The 15,053-nt window shown below is 44.3% G+C and overlaps 1 protein-coding gene across 1 annotated transcript in view; it reads left to right on the top strand.

Moving 5' to 3' along the window:
- Window positions 1–1,282: 1,282 nt before the first annotated feature.
- ALKAL1 (ALK and LTK ligand 1) overlaps window positions 1,283–15,053 on the top strand; it is a 33,688-nt gene continuing 19,917 nt past the window's right edge. Inside the window, exon 1 of the mRNA XM_086472736.1 lies at window positions 1,283–1,673. Within this exon, the coding sequence (XP_086328862.1) occupies window positions 1,337–1,673 (337 nt within the window). The 5' untranslated portion in view covers window positions 1,283–1,336. The remainder of the gene's footprint in view (window positions 1,674–15,053) is intronic.

The raw sequence follows: 15,053 nt of genomic DNA, 5'->3' as shown, positions 1-15,053 counted from the left end.
CGGGGGGGGGGGGGGGAGAAAATAGTTCTCTTGCTGTCTTCCCCAGGGAATCCCACTAAGTTAAAGCACATTTTAATCTCTTGAGCCGGCAGCTTTATTAGTAAGCGTTTCCCAATCTTCAGGGAAATCTAATTTCACAAATAGATCAGAGCCACTTCAAACGCAGCTTTCAGTTGCCATCCACCGGGGGACAAGCGGGGAGGAGGAAGTTTGTCAGGAAAAAAAAAAAAAAAAAAAAAAAAGACCTGCTCTGAGCCCAAGAGTGATTACCAGAGGTGTCTCCATCGACTGCCACCCACCTAAAGTCGATACTACTCAAATGAGTACTCCGGTGCGGACTATATAAGAGAAGCGCATGGCCCTGGAGGGCGCATCCCCCCTCTCCGGGCGCAGCACCGACCGCCCCGCTCCGCGCCCGGCGGAACCTCCGCGGGGACCCGGCGACGGCAGAGGACGGCTCTGCCCGGCCCGCACCCACCCCGCCGGACTCGCCTGCCCTTGAAGGTAAGCAGTTCTCTGGAGAGGGGGGCTTTTGGCGGGGAGCGAGGGGGTGCCGCTACCCCCGCGGCGAAGCCCCGGTTACACCGCGGGGTTGCCGTGCGCCCCGGCGGCGGGATGGAGAGCTCGGAGCCGTCGGGGAGAGCCGGCTCCGATTAACTCTTTCTCCCAAGAGGATTTGCAAGGGAGGCCAAGTAGAAAACAGTTTGTAGATAACAGAATTTGCCTCCCTCCCCCTTAATCCTAACCGTTTGCTATAATTAGAATAGCTTACTTAGGGGCATTAAGCACTGCTCTCGAAGCCGCAGCCTCTTGTAATTGTTTGGGGTTTTGCCCTTTACACCCCGATTTGCAGCAGCTCCCGATGTAACTCGCCCCTCAACCGAACTCCCTCCGGCTGCCCGTCCCTACGCTCCCGCACCGCCGGGGTGGCTGCCGGGCTGCCCCGCGGGGGCTCCGCCGGCGGCGGAGGGAGGCAGCCGGGGGTGAAGGGAGCCGAGCAAAGCCCCGCACCGCAAATACGTGCGGCGGGGTTAATACCCATCCCCTCATCCGCGCCCTCCGGGGAGCCGGGCGAGCGCGGCGGGGGCTGCCCGGGGACCGGCGGGGAGGCGCGGCGGGGCCAGCTGGTGGCGGCCCGTCGGGTGTCCGCCCCGCGCCGCTTTACCGCGGGGGTTGCGCCTGGTGCCGGGCGTGCGGGAGCGGCGTAGGGCCGCGCACCGCCTCCGCGCCCGCGGGAGTGCCCCCCGGGGCGCGGCATGGGGGGCGGGCGGGCGGGGTGCGGGCCGGGCCCGGCGCTGACCGCCTTCGCTCTCTGCCTCCTCCCAGCGCCGCAGAGATGCGAGGGGCGAAGAAGCGCCAAGCGCTGCCGGCCATCGTCCTCCTGCTGCTGGCCTCGGCCCCGCCGCCGCCGGGCGCCGAGGGCAGGGACGTGCCCGCCGCCGGAACTGACCGGGGGACGCTCCTCGACCTCCTCCTTCAAGCCCTGGGGGACGGCGGCCGCCCGCTGCCGCCCCGCCCGCCGCGGCGGGACCGGGTGATCTCCCGGCGGTACAGCGGCGGCGTCCCCCCGCCCGACCCCCGCACCATCGCCGCCGCCGCCCCCCCCCGGCCAGCCCCGGCCGCCGCCGCCGCCCCGCCGCCGCCCCGGCTCTTCGCCGCCGCCCGCCACGGAGGTAAGAGCCGCCGCGCTGCCCCGGTGGGGGTGCAGCCCCCCCCCCCCCCCCCTTCACCGCCCCTCTCCGGGTCCCGTCCCTGCCGCCTCCTCCCGAGGCCAAGCCCGACGGCTCCTCCGCCGGGGCAGCCCCGCGGCAGGCGGGAGGGGGCGAGCGGTGAGCGGGGCCGGGGACGCGCTGCCTCCCCATCTCCGAGGCGGCAGACCCCGGGGAGGTTTGTGACTACCCCTAGGGCAGCTCTGGCGGGGGGGTGTCCGGGATACGAGGGAGGAGAGGATCACTCGGGCTTCAGCATCCTCTGCTGGGAGGTCACCGTCGATCTGCGGTCCCTCCGAGCAAGCCTCCCAACTTCCCTGCGTTGTAAGGCAGCGGGTAGCGGGGGAGCCCCTTTTCTCCCCAAACTTAGGACTGCTCCTCTGATTCGCACAAAGAGGAAAGATAACTAATCTGAGAGACAGATGTCTGGATTTATTCTTTTAAACTTCCCCTTCAATTCAACTGGTTCCCATGGGATGAATTTTTCTCGTTTTGCTGGGGCAGGTGCGGGAGCTCTGGGCTGTGCCGGGCATAGAGTCGTAGAGTAGAACCACAGAAGGGTTTAGGTTGGAAGGGACCTTAAAGATCATCCAGTTCCAAGCCCCCTGCCATGGGCAGGGACACTTTCCACTAGACCTGGTTGCATGGCATCTTGTTTCACCTTCCGCAGGATGCTCAGGCTGGGGCAGGGAGCTGTCGCCAGGACTGGCACAGGTCAGGCCTGGCTGTGACAAGCAGGGGCAGTTCAGGGCCAAGCAGAGATACCTGGTGGTACTCGGACTGGTCAGGAGACTGGGCAGCAGGTCACCCCTGCCGCAGCTGGTTTTGAGGCAGAGCTGCACAAAACATTTCCTACTGGAGTGGAGCTGCCTGAGGGGTTTGTGTGGGTTAGGATGGTGCAGTTCAGCAAGAAGGAGAGTATAAAGGCTTTCTTTTGGCTGTAGCCCGCTAACATTTTTCTCCTGCTGCCTGCCAGAGACCCTGCTGGAGAGAAATCAGGATGAGGGAAACGAGGGAAGTTTGGTTTCTTAGGGATTTGTGTCCCTGGAGAGCGCCCTTGTGGCTGACGGCTGGTCGTAGGTGAAGTCAGGATGCAACCCTCCCCAAGTCACACTGGTAGACTTGCTCTTCTCTGTCCAGTGGTCTATTTTAAAGGAAATTAAACCCCACTTTGAAAAAACTTGAAGTTGGGCGACAAGTTCAGAAGTTAGTAGGTGATGGGCAGGGCAGGCACTTGCACAGGGAGGTTGCTGCACTGTCTAAAGAAACTGGACTAAAAAAAAAAAAGTGAATGAAGGAAAAAGCAGTTAATGTTCTGGCCTTGGAAGCTTGTGCTGGGTGTGATCTGCCCCAAGTACTGAGCAGTCCATCAGTAAGGGGTTGTAGTGTCTTAGCAAATTTCTGGATATTCTTGCTTTTTCAAACCATTGAGTCTCTGGTAGTTAACAGAAAGCCAGCCCACACCAAGTTGCCACAGATCTGTTTGCTGACTGGGAAACATGCTGCTGGTTATCAACGTGACTGGTCATGAGCCGTTACTTACTCTGGCTTGAATTCTTTATGTGCTGTGAGGAAACTCACGGTGTACACTGTCCCAGGAAAAAAAAGTTAAAAGGTCTTTTTGAGGCAGAATATGTGCAGCCTTACGTATGTCTTCTTTTCAAGAGAATGAAAGAGAGAAAAGTACAAATGTGAGAGCAGTAGTTACTGCTATCAGGTGGCTTGAGGAAAAAGTCTGGTGTGGACAACGGTATCTCCTATTTGAGGTGTTTACTCCTAACTAAATAATTGTATTGAGCTATTAAATATAAAGCATAAATATTTCATAATATTTATATAACTTTGAAGGGGAATTTTCTTGAATTCATCAGTATTCTACATAATAAGGCCTTTTTTTTTTTTCTGTTAATTGTTAGTTTTAGTAACTATATTGTATACAAAAGGAGTGGAAGTGCTGAACATCCTTAGAGAAGTTCTCCAGTTGTCCGTGGCGTAGGTGCAGTGTCTGGTGGGCAGCCACAAATGTCGTTTTCTCTCCAGCCTGGAAAGGGCAGATACACAGTTTAAGTAATAGTCAAGTTTTCATCTTCATTCCATTTTTTATAACAAACAGCAAGGATACCAATTTGTACCTGTTGTGACGGTGTGTTTGGTTCTTGGGATAGAAAGCTGTGACAAGGCTTTTCTCACAAGTTATTTCTGATCATTCATGTCACCAACACATGCTTTTTACTCCAACTGGTGGTACCTGAGTATCAGCCAAAAAGAATGGCTCGTCTTCCCATCAGTCAGGAACGGCGTTGCATGCAGTTGAGTCCTCAGCCAAGCATTTAAACCCCAAGTTATATATTTGGATTGTCTGTTACTGCTGAAAATCAAACCCAAGTGTCCGATTTAAAAGAAAATTGAGCAGCTCAATTGCTTCTTTTGTTTGAAACAAAAAGCATCCCAGCACAGTGCCATATACAGAACAGAGCATGCAAGAAGCATCATTTCTGTGTGTTTCCCCTTTTGTCTTTTCTGAGGATGCTACTCTGTATTATTGACGAGCTGAATAGCAGGAGAGCTGAGATCTGTCCCGTTCTTCTCTCTTTCCCTCACTCTCAGGACTGGTTTCCAGCTTCAGTCTAACCACATGATGAGCTAATTGAACTCATTCGCTGACCCTCACCTCCACACACCTCTTTATTTTCTTTTGTTTCTTTTGGGGGCCGGGTTAGCTATTTGGATAGTGAGGAGAGCTGGCCTGGAGTGCCACCGGGTGAATTTTAAGGAGCAGCGCAAGGCAAATGGCTGGAGCACATGACTGGGAGAGAGGTTGGAGATGGGATGGAACCTCCTCCTCACTGCAATGGGGACCTGCTCATTTAGTTCAGGCCATAATGGAAAAGCTTCTTCAGTGAGGCTGGACAAAGAAGGATGAGACACTGTCAGATGCCCTACATGCGCCACTCATCTGTAGATCCATAAATGAGAGGTAAGAGCAAGAGTGATTGCTCTGTGGTGCCCCGTCTGGCTGTGGCTTGCAGGCAACTCAAGGGCAGGTCCTGGGCTAGAGCTATGTCATGGGAATGACAGCTGTGCGCCACGTCATGCGGGTTCGTTGGGGGACAAAGGGACATGGCACCGAAACAGGATGGACACTCAAACCTGCCCTGCCATGCCGGGGCAGTGAGCTGCTGTGACCTGCCTGGAAATGATTCTTTAGGTCTTATTTTCCCCTTAGTAATCAGGGATCTACTCCGTGTCGTCTGCTTCTTGGCCATAGGAAGATTTGCTTTGTATATCTTGTAGGACCCAGAAGGACACCCACATATGCAATAAAGATACCAGTTTCACCATCAATTTAGCTGTCTTAACTTCTTATCTCTTTTATCCCTACATGTTCAAAAGTCTTACCTCACACAGATCTGTCCCTGTTTTTCTTGGTGACCTGATTAAGGAGAGTGAGCGCTTACTCTGAAGAGCACTTACTCAGAAGAAATAATGTATTCCAACTAACCAAAAAGCAATCTTCATCTTTTGCTAGGATTTCTGGTAGGATGTCACTAAAAATACAAGTTGTTCCTTTGAATTATTATATCTGGTGGGATTAAATTTTCTGTCACAACATCCTTTACTTGCCTCATTTCCATGAAGTTTCTGTGCTGGAGTGTGAGGTTCTTTTTCACTAAGAAGTGTCTCTCAAAGTTTTTAAGCTCAGTTATGAAAGCTCCTCAATGGGCAGTCTTTTTCATAACTGTCCCCTGTTTCTGATGCATAACTGTGCTCAATTTTTTTTTAATGAAGAACTCAAATGTGTATTTTCACGAAGACAGGATTCCACATCAGGATATTTTTGAATGTTGTGTTGGGGGAGCTGGAATAGTTTGTCATTCTTCTCAGATTTTCTTTTTTACCTTTATCTGAACACTTTCCACAGAACTAAAGTAGCTTCCATGTTAATTAGATTTAAAGAAGTCTTGGGAAATAAAAGATTCTTCATTAACTGTCCTTTTCTTACATATTCCCTACAACAGTGGAGAAATGAGCTATCTAAACTTACGAGGGGTAGGGGCTGAAATTTCTCTTTGTGCTGGGGGACCAGCAAAACAGTTTAAAACATTTTGATTAGTTATTTTTCAGGCATGAAGGAATGAAGATAAATATTGCTCTCGATTTACCAGTATGTTCAAACTGGCCTCCTGAGCATATCTACTTCAGATTTAGAATAACATATCAGAGAAGAGAATTTGGCCCTGTAACTATTTAAACTTTGAGGTTAAATGTAAAGAGTTCAGTGTTATGCCAAAATTTCATACACATCAGCAGAAGGAAACTGTAAGTTGTCCCATGACATGGTGCTAATTTAACCATTATTCTTAATGAGTTAGATTTGAAAGATGTGTTTGAGGTTTATTTTAGTTTACGGTTGAATCAAAAACATGTAACCTCATGTGAGGCGTAAGAAAAGGTTTGTTCTTTTTTATCACTTAAAAAAATCTCCTGTGAGTGTAGTGATAGTTACAGCTGGAAGTCCCTAAATCTGTGAGACCTGCTGTGCCTAATACTAAACTACTTCAGTGAATGTAATCACAGATCTGAAATAAAAAAAAGGAGACCATTGGGGAATGTAAACCTTGCCTCTAGGAAATTAAAATGTATGGTACGGCGTAACACGGAGTTCTTTGTAATACTTATGTCTTGTCCAATTCTTATTTCTATTAATAAAATAGCTTTTTTTTAAAAAAAGTATATTGTATTAATAGGAATTGCTGGGCATTCAAGAGGCTTAAAAAGAGATGAGAGTTAATAACGATTACATTCTGCGACATCAAGTTTACCAAAACAGACATTACCTCAGGAATTAGCAAAATAGTGGATGAAATTGATTTGAAAGAAAACTAACTGTTATATTAAAAAATTAAAATAAATTTTGTTGGCTTATAGTAATTATTCTCCAGTTTTTGAATAAATTATTTTTACATTGGTGTTGGTGGATAGGCTTTTCTGAAACAGGCAAATATATTCTGCTTTCAGAGGCTTAATATAATGCATATTCCAAATGGTCAAGGGACATTTTTATCTTCATTTTTATTGAGACAGACTTGATGGGCAAATAAATTACAACTGTGAGTATTCAAGATCTAGTAACTAAAATATATTATCATAAATTAACAAACCCAATGAATCGTCAGGTCTTATTCCTCTCAGCAGAACATCTGTATGGCAGTCTTCATGGGAGAGTGCAGCTGGCTTGGGTACTGGAAGAAGTAAAGGTGCCATAGGACAATGTACTGCCCAGGCCAACGGTTACTGAGGCAGGATCAGAGAGGAGCTGCGAGGATCTCACTGCACTGTGAGGCAGAAATACAAACAGTCCCAATGAGTCCAGTGGAAATAACTGTTATCTCTGCTCGTACCAAGATTAGCTGTCAATTCTACACCAAAAATACAAGTAGACAGGATAGATTTTTGTTTCATGGAGTTTTGTTTGGGTGAGGAGAAAGAATTACTTTTCCTTAAATCTACTGATAGCGTTTTGATCTCAAAGCCATCCTCAAAGTCTCCTTGATAAATTCTCCTAAATGAGTTGATATCGGCCATTTTTTAGTGACCCATTGCTGTTTTCTGTAATAAATGCATAGTCTCACATGCTGATAGGTTTAATTCTGACAAGTCCATATTTGTAAGTGTATTTATTTGTAAGCGTATTTTGCTTTTTCTACTATTTTTGCTGGTTTTAATGGAATGAACCTTGACTTTACTGCCTTTCATTCAGGTCAGCTGTTATTTATCACCAGCATTTCCTTCCAGAAAGTGTTACCTTTCTGCTAGCTCCCCACACTTTCAGATGCCTGTGACTTCAGGGCCTCTAGTTTGCATGCTGGCTTTCTTAGGTTCTGATTTAATTAAATCCCAACTGCTGCTGAGAGTGTATATTCCTTCAGCCTTCAGTTCCATGCAAGTGCTCGGATCTGTCGTTGTGTCCAGCTCCATTATGGCTGGATGCCTTGACGCCCTGTAACCCTAGCACTCCATTTCTTTCCTTGACTGCTTGGGTTTTGAGGTGTATTATGCAATATGCCTTGTCATAGCAATACTGCCTGTTTGGCAAGCATGACTGCCAGGCAGTAGACCTAGGCCGCTGAGCAGAAGGCTTCTGAAGTCTAGGATAAGCCAGAAATCTTCCTTCTCACGGTGGAGGATGTCAAGCCCATGGTCCAACCTTGCCAGCTGACAAGAGAGTGAGCAAAGACAGAACGTAGTTGTTATGTACATGGAGGTGTAGTCCTTCAAATGCAATGATGACATGGGCTCTCCAAGGGGCTCCGCTCTCCCTTCTGTTAATCCCAGCGCAGACCGGGGGTGCTGGGTGCCTCACAGTACCGACCTGATGTTGTGCGCTGTCCTGGCCCGTGCAGGGAGGGACGTGGTGGAAGGGCAGTGCGCCAGGCAGCGAGCGTTCCGGGTGGCAGTGTGCCGGGCCAGGAGCCAGGCAGGATGTCGGCATGTGGGAAAAGCTGTTTTGTGAGCTGTTCCGTGCAAAGAGTCAGTGACTTTTTATTTAATACGAGGAGATCTTCTGGTTTGTGTTTTATCATGTTTCCATAAAAATTGTATTTAGCATGACAAGAAGTGCGATTACTAATGTACAGTTCTAGCCTCAGAAAAGTGAATGGCAGGATTTTCACTGAATTACGCCAGGACTGGGCCTGAAGTACACCAGGAATCCTCCAGTATGCAAGGGCGTGGCTAACAAATAAAACAGAAGTTTCACTTCAAAGTAGATCCAAGTGCATGGCAGTCAGGACCTATAGCATGCATTTTGAATTGTCTAGCTTGGCCCTGAGCCTGTGAGCAAACTGAAGAGTTGATATATTTTGTATTTTTTTTCTTTACTGTAGACTTGATTTGATTTTTCAATCAAGAGAGAATGGTAGGTCTCTGTGTTTTACTGCTTTGTTGTTTCAGGTGTTAATCTGCTAGGGAAAGCCTCTGAGAGGTGGAAGAGTGGTAGTACACAAGTGTCAGGCTTTGCTATACATCTGTGGTTCGGTATATAGGCATTAGCCTTGCAAATGCACTGCTTCATGTCTGGAGATGATTTTGGTTTTTAGATATGTATGTATACGTGCAGAAAGATTCAAAAAGATGAGAAGTGTAACAGTACATACATACATACATGTAGTCAGACACACTTATTTTTTCATTAAGGGGTTTTGAGGGCAATTTGCGGGAGAATGATGTGGTGTTTCAGACCTAGAAAGTTCTAAACATAGACTGTATTTTCCAAAGTGCTTAAAACAGCATAAAAATCATTGCATAGTCGTAGTCACTGTGCAAAGCTATAAGCAAAACCTCCTAATCAGTGAGGGACACGAGAAAGATGCACTATCTAGGAAAACAGCTGTCGGAAGGCTGCTGAGAGAAAGGGGAGCCTGGTTCCGTGTCTAAAGGGTACGTAGTGCCACTGTCTGCACTGGGATCATTTTATTCTTAAAGAAGATCTCTCCAAATGACCTGAAAGGAGTTTGTAGGAGGCGGAAAATAGCCCCCTTACTGACACTTACTTGTTTTCTAGAGAACTAAACTTTTCAGTGGTGTTTATCTAGTACTTTTCACTAAAGTAAAAAAAAAAAAAAAAAAAAAAGATTAATTAAAGGTGACAAATGTTATGTTAGGATTTTGTGTCTTGTTTTAAAACATGCCAAATAAGCACACTTTAATAGCCCTGGGAAATACCTTCTTTTTCAGTAAAAGCATTCAGCTGACATTGTACTGAAAAATATATATTTTTTTAATAATTCTTTGCTTACGTTTGGTTTTGATGAGTATTAAATATTAAATATTAAAGTGGACTGTTAGAAAAGAATATAATGGTTTCTGAATGTATGCACACATGAGCAGTGTTATACGGGATGAGATATATTTTTGTTAGTTGGAAAAAAATGTGTTCTCTGGGAGGTTTTTTGTTGTTTTGACGCTTCAGCAATTGCATATGCTCCCTGCCCTGTGAGGCCACAACCAAAACGTAACTCTGTTGAAAAAAATATGTCAAAATGAAACTTGCAAAATTACTAGAAATCAGGAGAAGATACGCGATGGAAAGAATTTGCTAGAAAAAGTGCAGCTGATCTCCTGTGTTAGCCTGAGCTGATGGTTAGGCTCTGCTGTGCAGTTTAAGGGTGAATGCTTCATTTTGCCACTTGTGAGTTAAAGGTTACTACTTTAGTGGGAGTCCCACGGGCTGTTCACTCGTGTTTGGGGCATTTTTAATGTCGGTCAATTGGAAAACAGTTGCTCCAGTGAGAGAATTGATTGAATATTGATTACTTACTGAGGGTGCAATTCTTTATCTCTAGGGTATAAACAAGATTTAACACATGAAGGATCCAAACATTTGATTGGTTAGTGGCCATTTTTGTATTATCCTATGTTTTATTATATCTGCTGGGCGAAAAATCATTGATGTGCAATGCTCCACTGCTTTTACTAAAACAGTGCGTAAAAGTATGTTTGTTTAATACAGGCTTTAACAGCAAAGGAAAATGCACTTTGGAGTTACAAACTGTGGCTACTTTTTAATCTTCTGGTTTTTAAAACATTCAATTATAATGGTTATGTAATCAAACAAAACCCACTTATGGTAAAGGCACAGCTTTGCATACTAAGAATATTCAAACTTTTTTTTTTATAAGTGTGGTTTGGTTTACTTTAGTCTGTTAGGTCTTTGTCAATTCAAGTAAATTGGTTAGATTGCATTTTAGTATGTGCTCTCTTACTACATGATTTGAAATCTGTGTCTTTGGCTTGAAGAAAAACATTCAAAATTGCACCAGTAAAGCAACTGCTGTCATGTTCCCTGCAGATTTTGGACAGCTTCAGGAGCAACGTGGCACAAATCTAACGAAGGCTTTGCTACTTATATTATGTTCTCCTTTTTACTTGAGCCTGTAAAATAAAGGTGGGAACCAAAATAAAAACCTACTGGAAAACAGCGAGACACCTTTTTTTCCCTTAACTGTTACTGTTTATAGTATCAAGCTGTGTGTGATGTGTTTCAGTAGAAGGAACCTTTGAAACGAAGTGTTAGGAAATGCATCCTCGTCGGTACATGTGGCAGTACTGGATATATGTACCAGCTTAGTAAACCCCTTAAATCCCATTGGATTAAAATAGCTGAGGAGATAGCTGTGATGTTATTACTGTAATCGCGATAGAGTAATTACTTCTTCCTTATCTGTTAATGGCATAGCATGCCTAACACGTGAGAGACTTCTCTTTTGTCGCTGAAAATTTAATTTAGCAAATCTAGGAAAAACTAATCTTTTACACAGTGGACAAAGACTTATGGCCAAAGCATACCAATCTGAGGTTTTCCTGTGGTCTCTGGAGAAATCTCCTGGGATAGAAGACGGTCTAGAGCAGGGTAATCACTCTCCTTTTATGCCGTGGGCCTAAAGTTTGAATGGGCCTGTTGGTCAGTACTAATTTAGCAGGATGCCCCATACAATTTGTGCTTCCCATTATTATATGATCAAATCCCAAGTTTGTGTAAAGTTAAACATACACAGATTTCCTGCCTTGATTCAGTAACAAGCTGCTTTTCCAGGCAATTTTTAGACTTTCAGAAAAGGGGTTATTACAAGAGCAATCATTTGTGTGGGTGAGACTGGCAGAGGTACAGCAAATTTCACACCCAGATGTACTGCTCGTGCACTCTAGGGTAACTCTCCATCGCCTCCATGGTGGAGTCACTCCGTGTATACGTATGTGATTCAGCTGCATGGGACTATAGAGGATCCCTTACCTAAGCTGCAGTCAGGGCTTTCAAAATCCTTAAAACAGATCCAAACTGCACATTTATACTGAAGTCCACTGACCCAGAACTGAGCGGCACCTCCAGAAAAGCCTTGCTTCTCCTTCTTTACTTTTGTCTGGGAGAGCTATTCCTTTCCTGTCAGAGCAAGGAGTGAAACAAGGAGTAAATGTGGAGATTAAATAGTACTAATGAGGTAAGTGTTAGAATAGATAGGAAACCCCTTGAATATTGAGAGTAACAGTTCCTTTTCTCTGCAGTTGCACTCTCCATCTCAGAGTACCAGAATATTATAACAGGGAGAGCAGTATTAAAAAACAGAGAAGTATTAAACTTGGTCAGTCCCAGCATATGGAAAGTGTTTTCTGTCTTTTAAGGCCAGCACTTTCTGCTCAGCACATTTTGGTGCACTGAGATGTGTGGTTTTCATGTATTTTACACCTTCTTATGATCCTCAAAGATAAGACCACCAACATCAGTATGTCTAAATAGCTCACCTCATTTAATGCATTTATATGTAACAAATAAAATATTTTGATCCCAGTTATCATTTATAAAGTGTCTCCTTATGTTACTGTAATAGGGTAAAATGACCTTATCCTGAGCATAAACATGACATGTTCCTTGCGAACACCTTTGAGATAGCAGTTTAGGATAAAGTACTTATAAGGGAGAAACCGTAGGTTACTGATCTGTTAGTTCTGAATCTGTTCTAATTCAGAGAGAAATAGAAACATTTCTAAAATAAGCACAGGAAATGTAAAATACAGTGAAGCATTAACATTTGCACAGCAATCAACCTGGAGCCTATTCATATATCAAAAAGAGCAGGGTCTAATTAAGCTCTGGCAAACTCAATTCTATTTCCTTTCACTCCGATAGAGTTTGCCTATGTTTGTCAGTGCTGAGTTTGGCTTGCATGCAGTTAAGCACATGTCATCAGCTTTCATTCAGTTGATTCAACTAGTTCATATATTGCTTTTGATGTATTGCAGCTGTTCTTGTGTTTAATTTATGCAGATATTCTAGAATCTACATTTATTAGCAGCCATGATAGCTAAAACAGAATACTTGCATAGAGTGTTACAGAATTGCAAAAAGTGAATTTCCTCTTCCTATTTATCAATGTGTAGTCTCTATATCTCGTTCTAAGAGTGGTTCTGCCTTCAGTCAAGAGCTCTACAATAACTTTGCAGGCGTAATTTGGAGCCTCTGGATTCAGCTGCAATATCTGCCTTGATAGGTTAGTGATTTCAAATAGCTGATAGATGAATGAATGGAAATTGTTATCTGTTACAGAAAAAACCCTATGAATACAAAAAGTATTTTGTAGTAGATTAATGCCTTGAATAATTTGACCAGTCTTACCTATATGTCTCATTATTTTCAGTGAATTATCCTTTTGTAGTTTAATGAACAAATAGTATTGTAATACATCTTCCCTCTTGGAAAGAACGAAGTACATATTCACAGCTTAGTATTCGAAACAGCGAGGGTTTCATAATGCCATACATGTTCCCATTCGAATTGTTCAAGGGATATCCTAAACAGCTTGTTAGAAGCTCTTAGGAAAAAGGAGCTTTTTTGCATAAACTCATACATCAGGTCTGTAACTGTTTCAAGATTTTTTTCTTTTACTTTTCAAAATAGATGTGTATTTCAGTATTTTCCATGTTCACATCTCTGACAGAGGAGAAGAGAAGAAAAAAGATGCTTTTGAATTATGCACATAGTGCTTATCTGTATGCATGTGGTGCTGTTCCAGAGGCTCGTAATGCAAAGTATAGTTGCTAAATTCTTTTTTATGTTTCTGTTTCAAATGTGAAACTTGTCAAATATGTTAATCTAGATCTATATCCATTCCAGCTCTAACTGTTTTCTAGAGTAATCACTAATAGTAATAGCAGAAAAGTAATCACATACACTACGTTTGGCTTATTTCTTGATCCCAAGGCATTTTCTGATGGAAACAGGGATTTACAGAGAGGAAAAAAAAAAAAAGAAATCCATGCTTCTTAATGTTCTTTTGCCAAACAAATATAAAGGTCTCCACAGGCAAGGATTAACTAATACAAATATGCTTTCTAAGCAGCTATTGAAGAATTACTAATAAACATCATTATAGCTGAGTTCAAGATATTCAACCTTGTAAATATATCCTGTTATAATTTCATTGCGGTTGGCTGAAGCCCTGGGAGAAGCCAGTGTTTCAACCTCTTTGTTCAAATCTTATTGAATTATTGGAAAGCGGGTGATTAGAAAGCATCAAATCAGAAGGGGTCGCTGCGTTCTCAATGTTACTCTCTTTGATGTTGTTTACCTCCCGAGTTGATGCATTTCCTTGGCCAAAAGTCTTGATATGCGAAGCTGTGATCTTGCTTTGCTGGGCCATCATATCCCAGCGCGGGTCTGGAAGTGAAATGTGGTTCTAGCTATTTAGTGAGTGTTTTAAGTGTTCATTGAAGCTCACACCTCAGAGTAGGAGTCTGCTCGGAAGTGGGGCACAACTGTTATGTAGCTAAAGGGGGTACAACGAAAGAAGTGGGACGCTCAAGTAGAAGTTTAGTTTCTCCTTAGACCAGACACACTTTCCATACTTATCCCCGACTTTTTTTTTCTATTTGGTGGATCTGCTTTCTTCCTGCTTCCAGTTGCTTCTGAACTCAAAGCCTCTTCAGCTGTCCAAGGCACAGTCGACACTGTAATGTGAAAACACCGGTTTGTGACACTCAGGCCACTGCACGCTGCTGTGGTAAGAGCTTGGGCCTACACTACGTGTCAGCTTATGCTTGAGCTTTCTCTTCTGGAGAGCTCCAGATTTTAGGTAATGAAACGTGAACACAGGCATGAGGGATTAGGATGTGAGCGTCTTGAGACTGGAGTCAGATCCTTGACTGATTTCTTGACAATGTAAAGATATTCAAAGAGGCGGATGAAGTTCAAGTAATTGGTGCTGTCTTCACAGTGGCTTAGCATTGTTCCACTGCTTCCCACAGCATATTTACAGGGCAGTCCCTCTGTGCAGATTCACATTTCCCAGCAGATCAGTTCCACTGGGACATTGACTAAAGAGAACTCAGATGAGCAGGGATAAACTACATCCCAATTTTTTCATCTCCATGAAACTAGTCTCATTAAAGATTTTTTCATTTGGTACATCACCTAAAATAATGTAAGAGGAGCGGCCATTAACCACAATGTTCCTCAGTCAGGCAATGATAGACAAACGCTCGAATCAAACTGTTTTTTTTCAGATGAACCTGTCTTCAGGGTACCCCTTAACACAGCCTTTGCTCTCTCGGGGTGGAGAGGGAGGTTCAAGAAGTTGCCTTGCTTGGATTGAGGGTCTTTTCTTTAAGGGTGACCTTGCAATATGATTATATTCTTAAGCATGGCCTGCACAGATAGGAGTGGCCTATAGTTCAAGGGTTCAGAGGTTTTGAGTCTCATTGGTAACGTGTCTTGGACAGGTCCTCAATTGTATGTCTTCTGAAATGCCACAGAAAGAGTGTTACAGCAGACTGTATTTTCACTTCAGTTAC

The sequence above is a fragment of the Leptosomus discolor genome, chromosome 13, assembly GCF_034619465.1.
Source record: "Leptosomus discolor isolate bLepDis1 chromosome 13, bLepDis1.hap2, whole genome shotgun sequence".
Classification (NCBI taxonomy): domain Eukaryota; kingdom Metazoa; phylum Chordata; class Aves; order Leptosomiformes; family Leptosomidae; genus Leptosomus; species Leptosomus discolor.
This window is presented reverse-complemented; position numbering and strand designations above follow the sequence as displayed.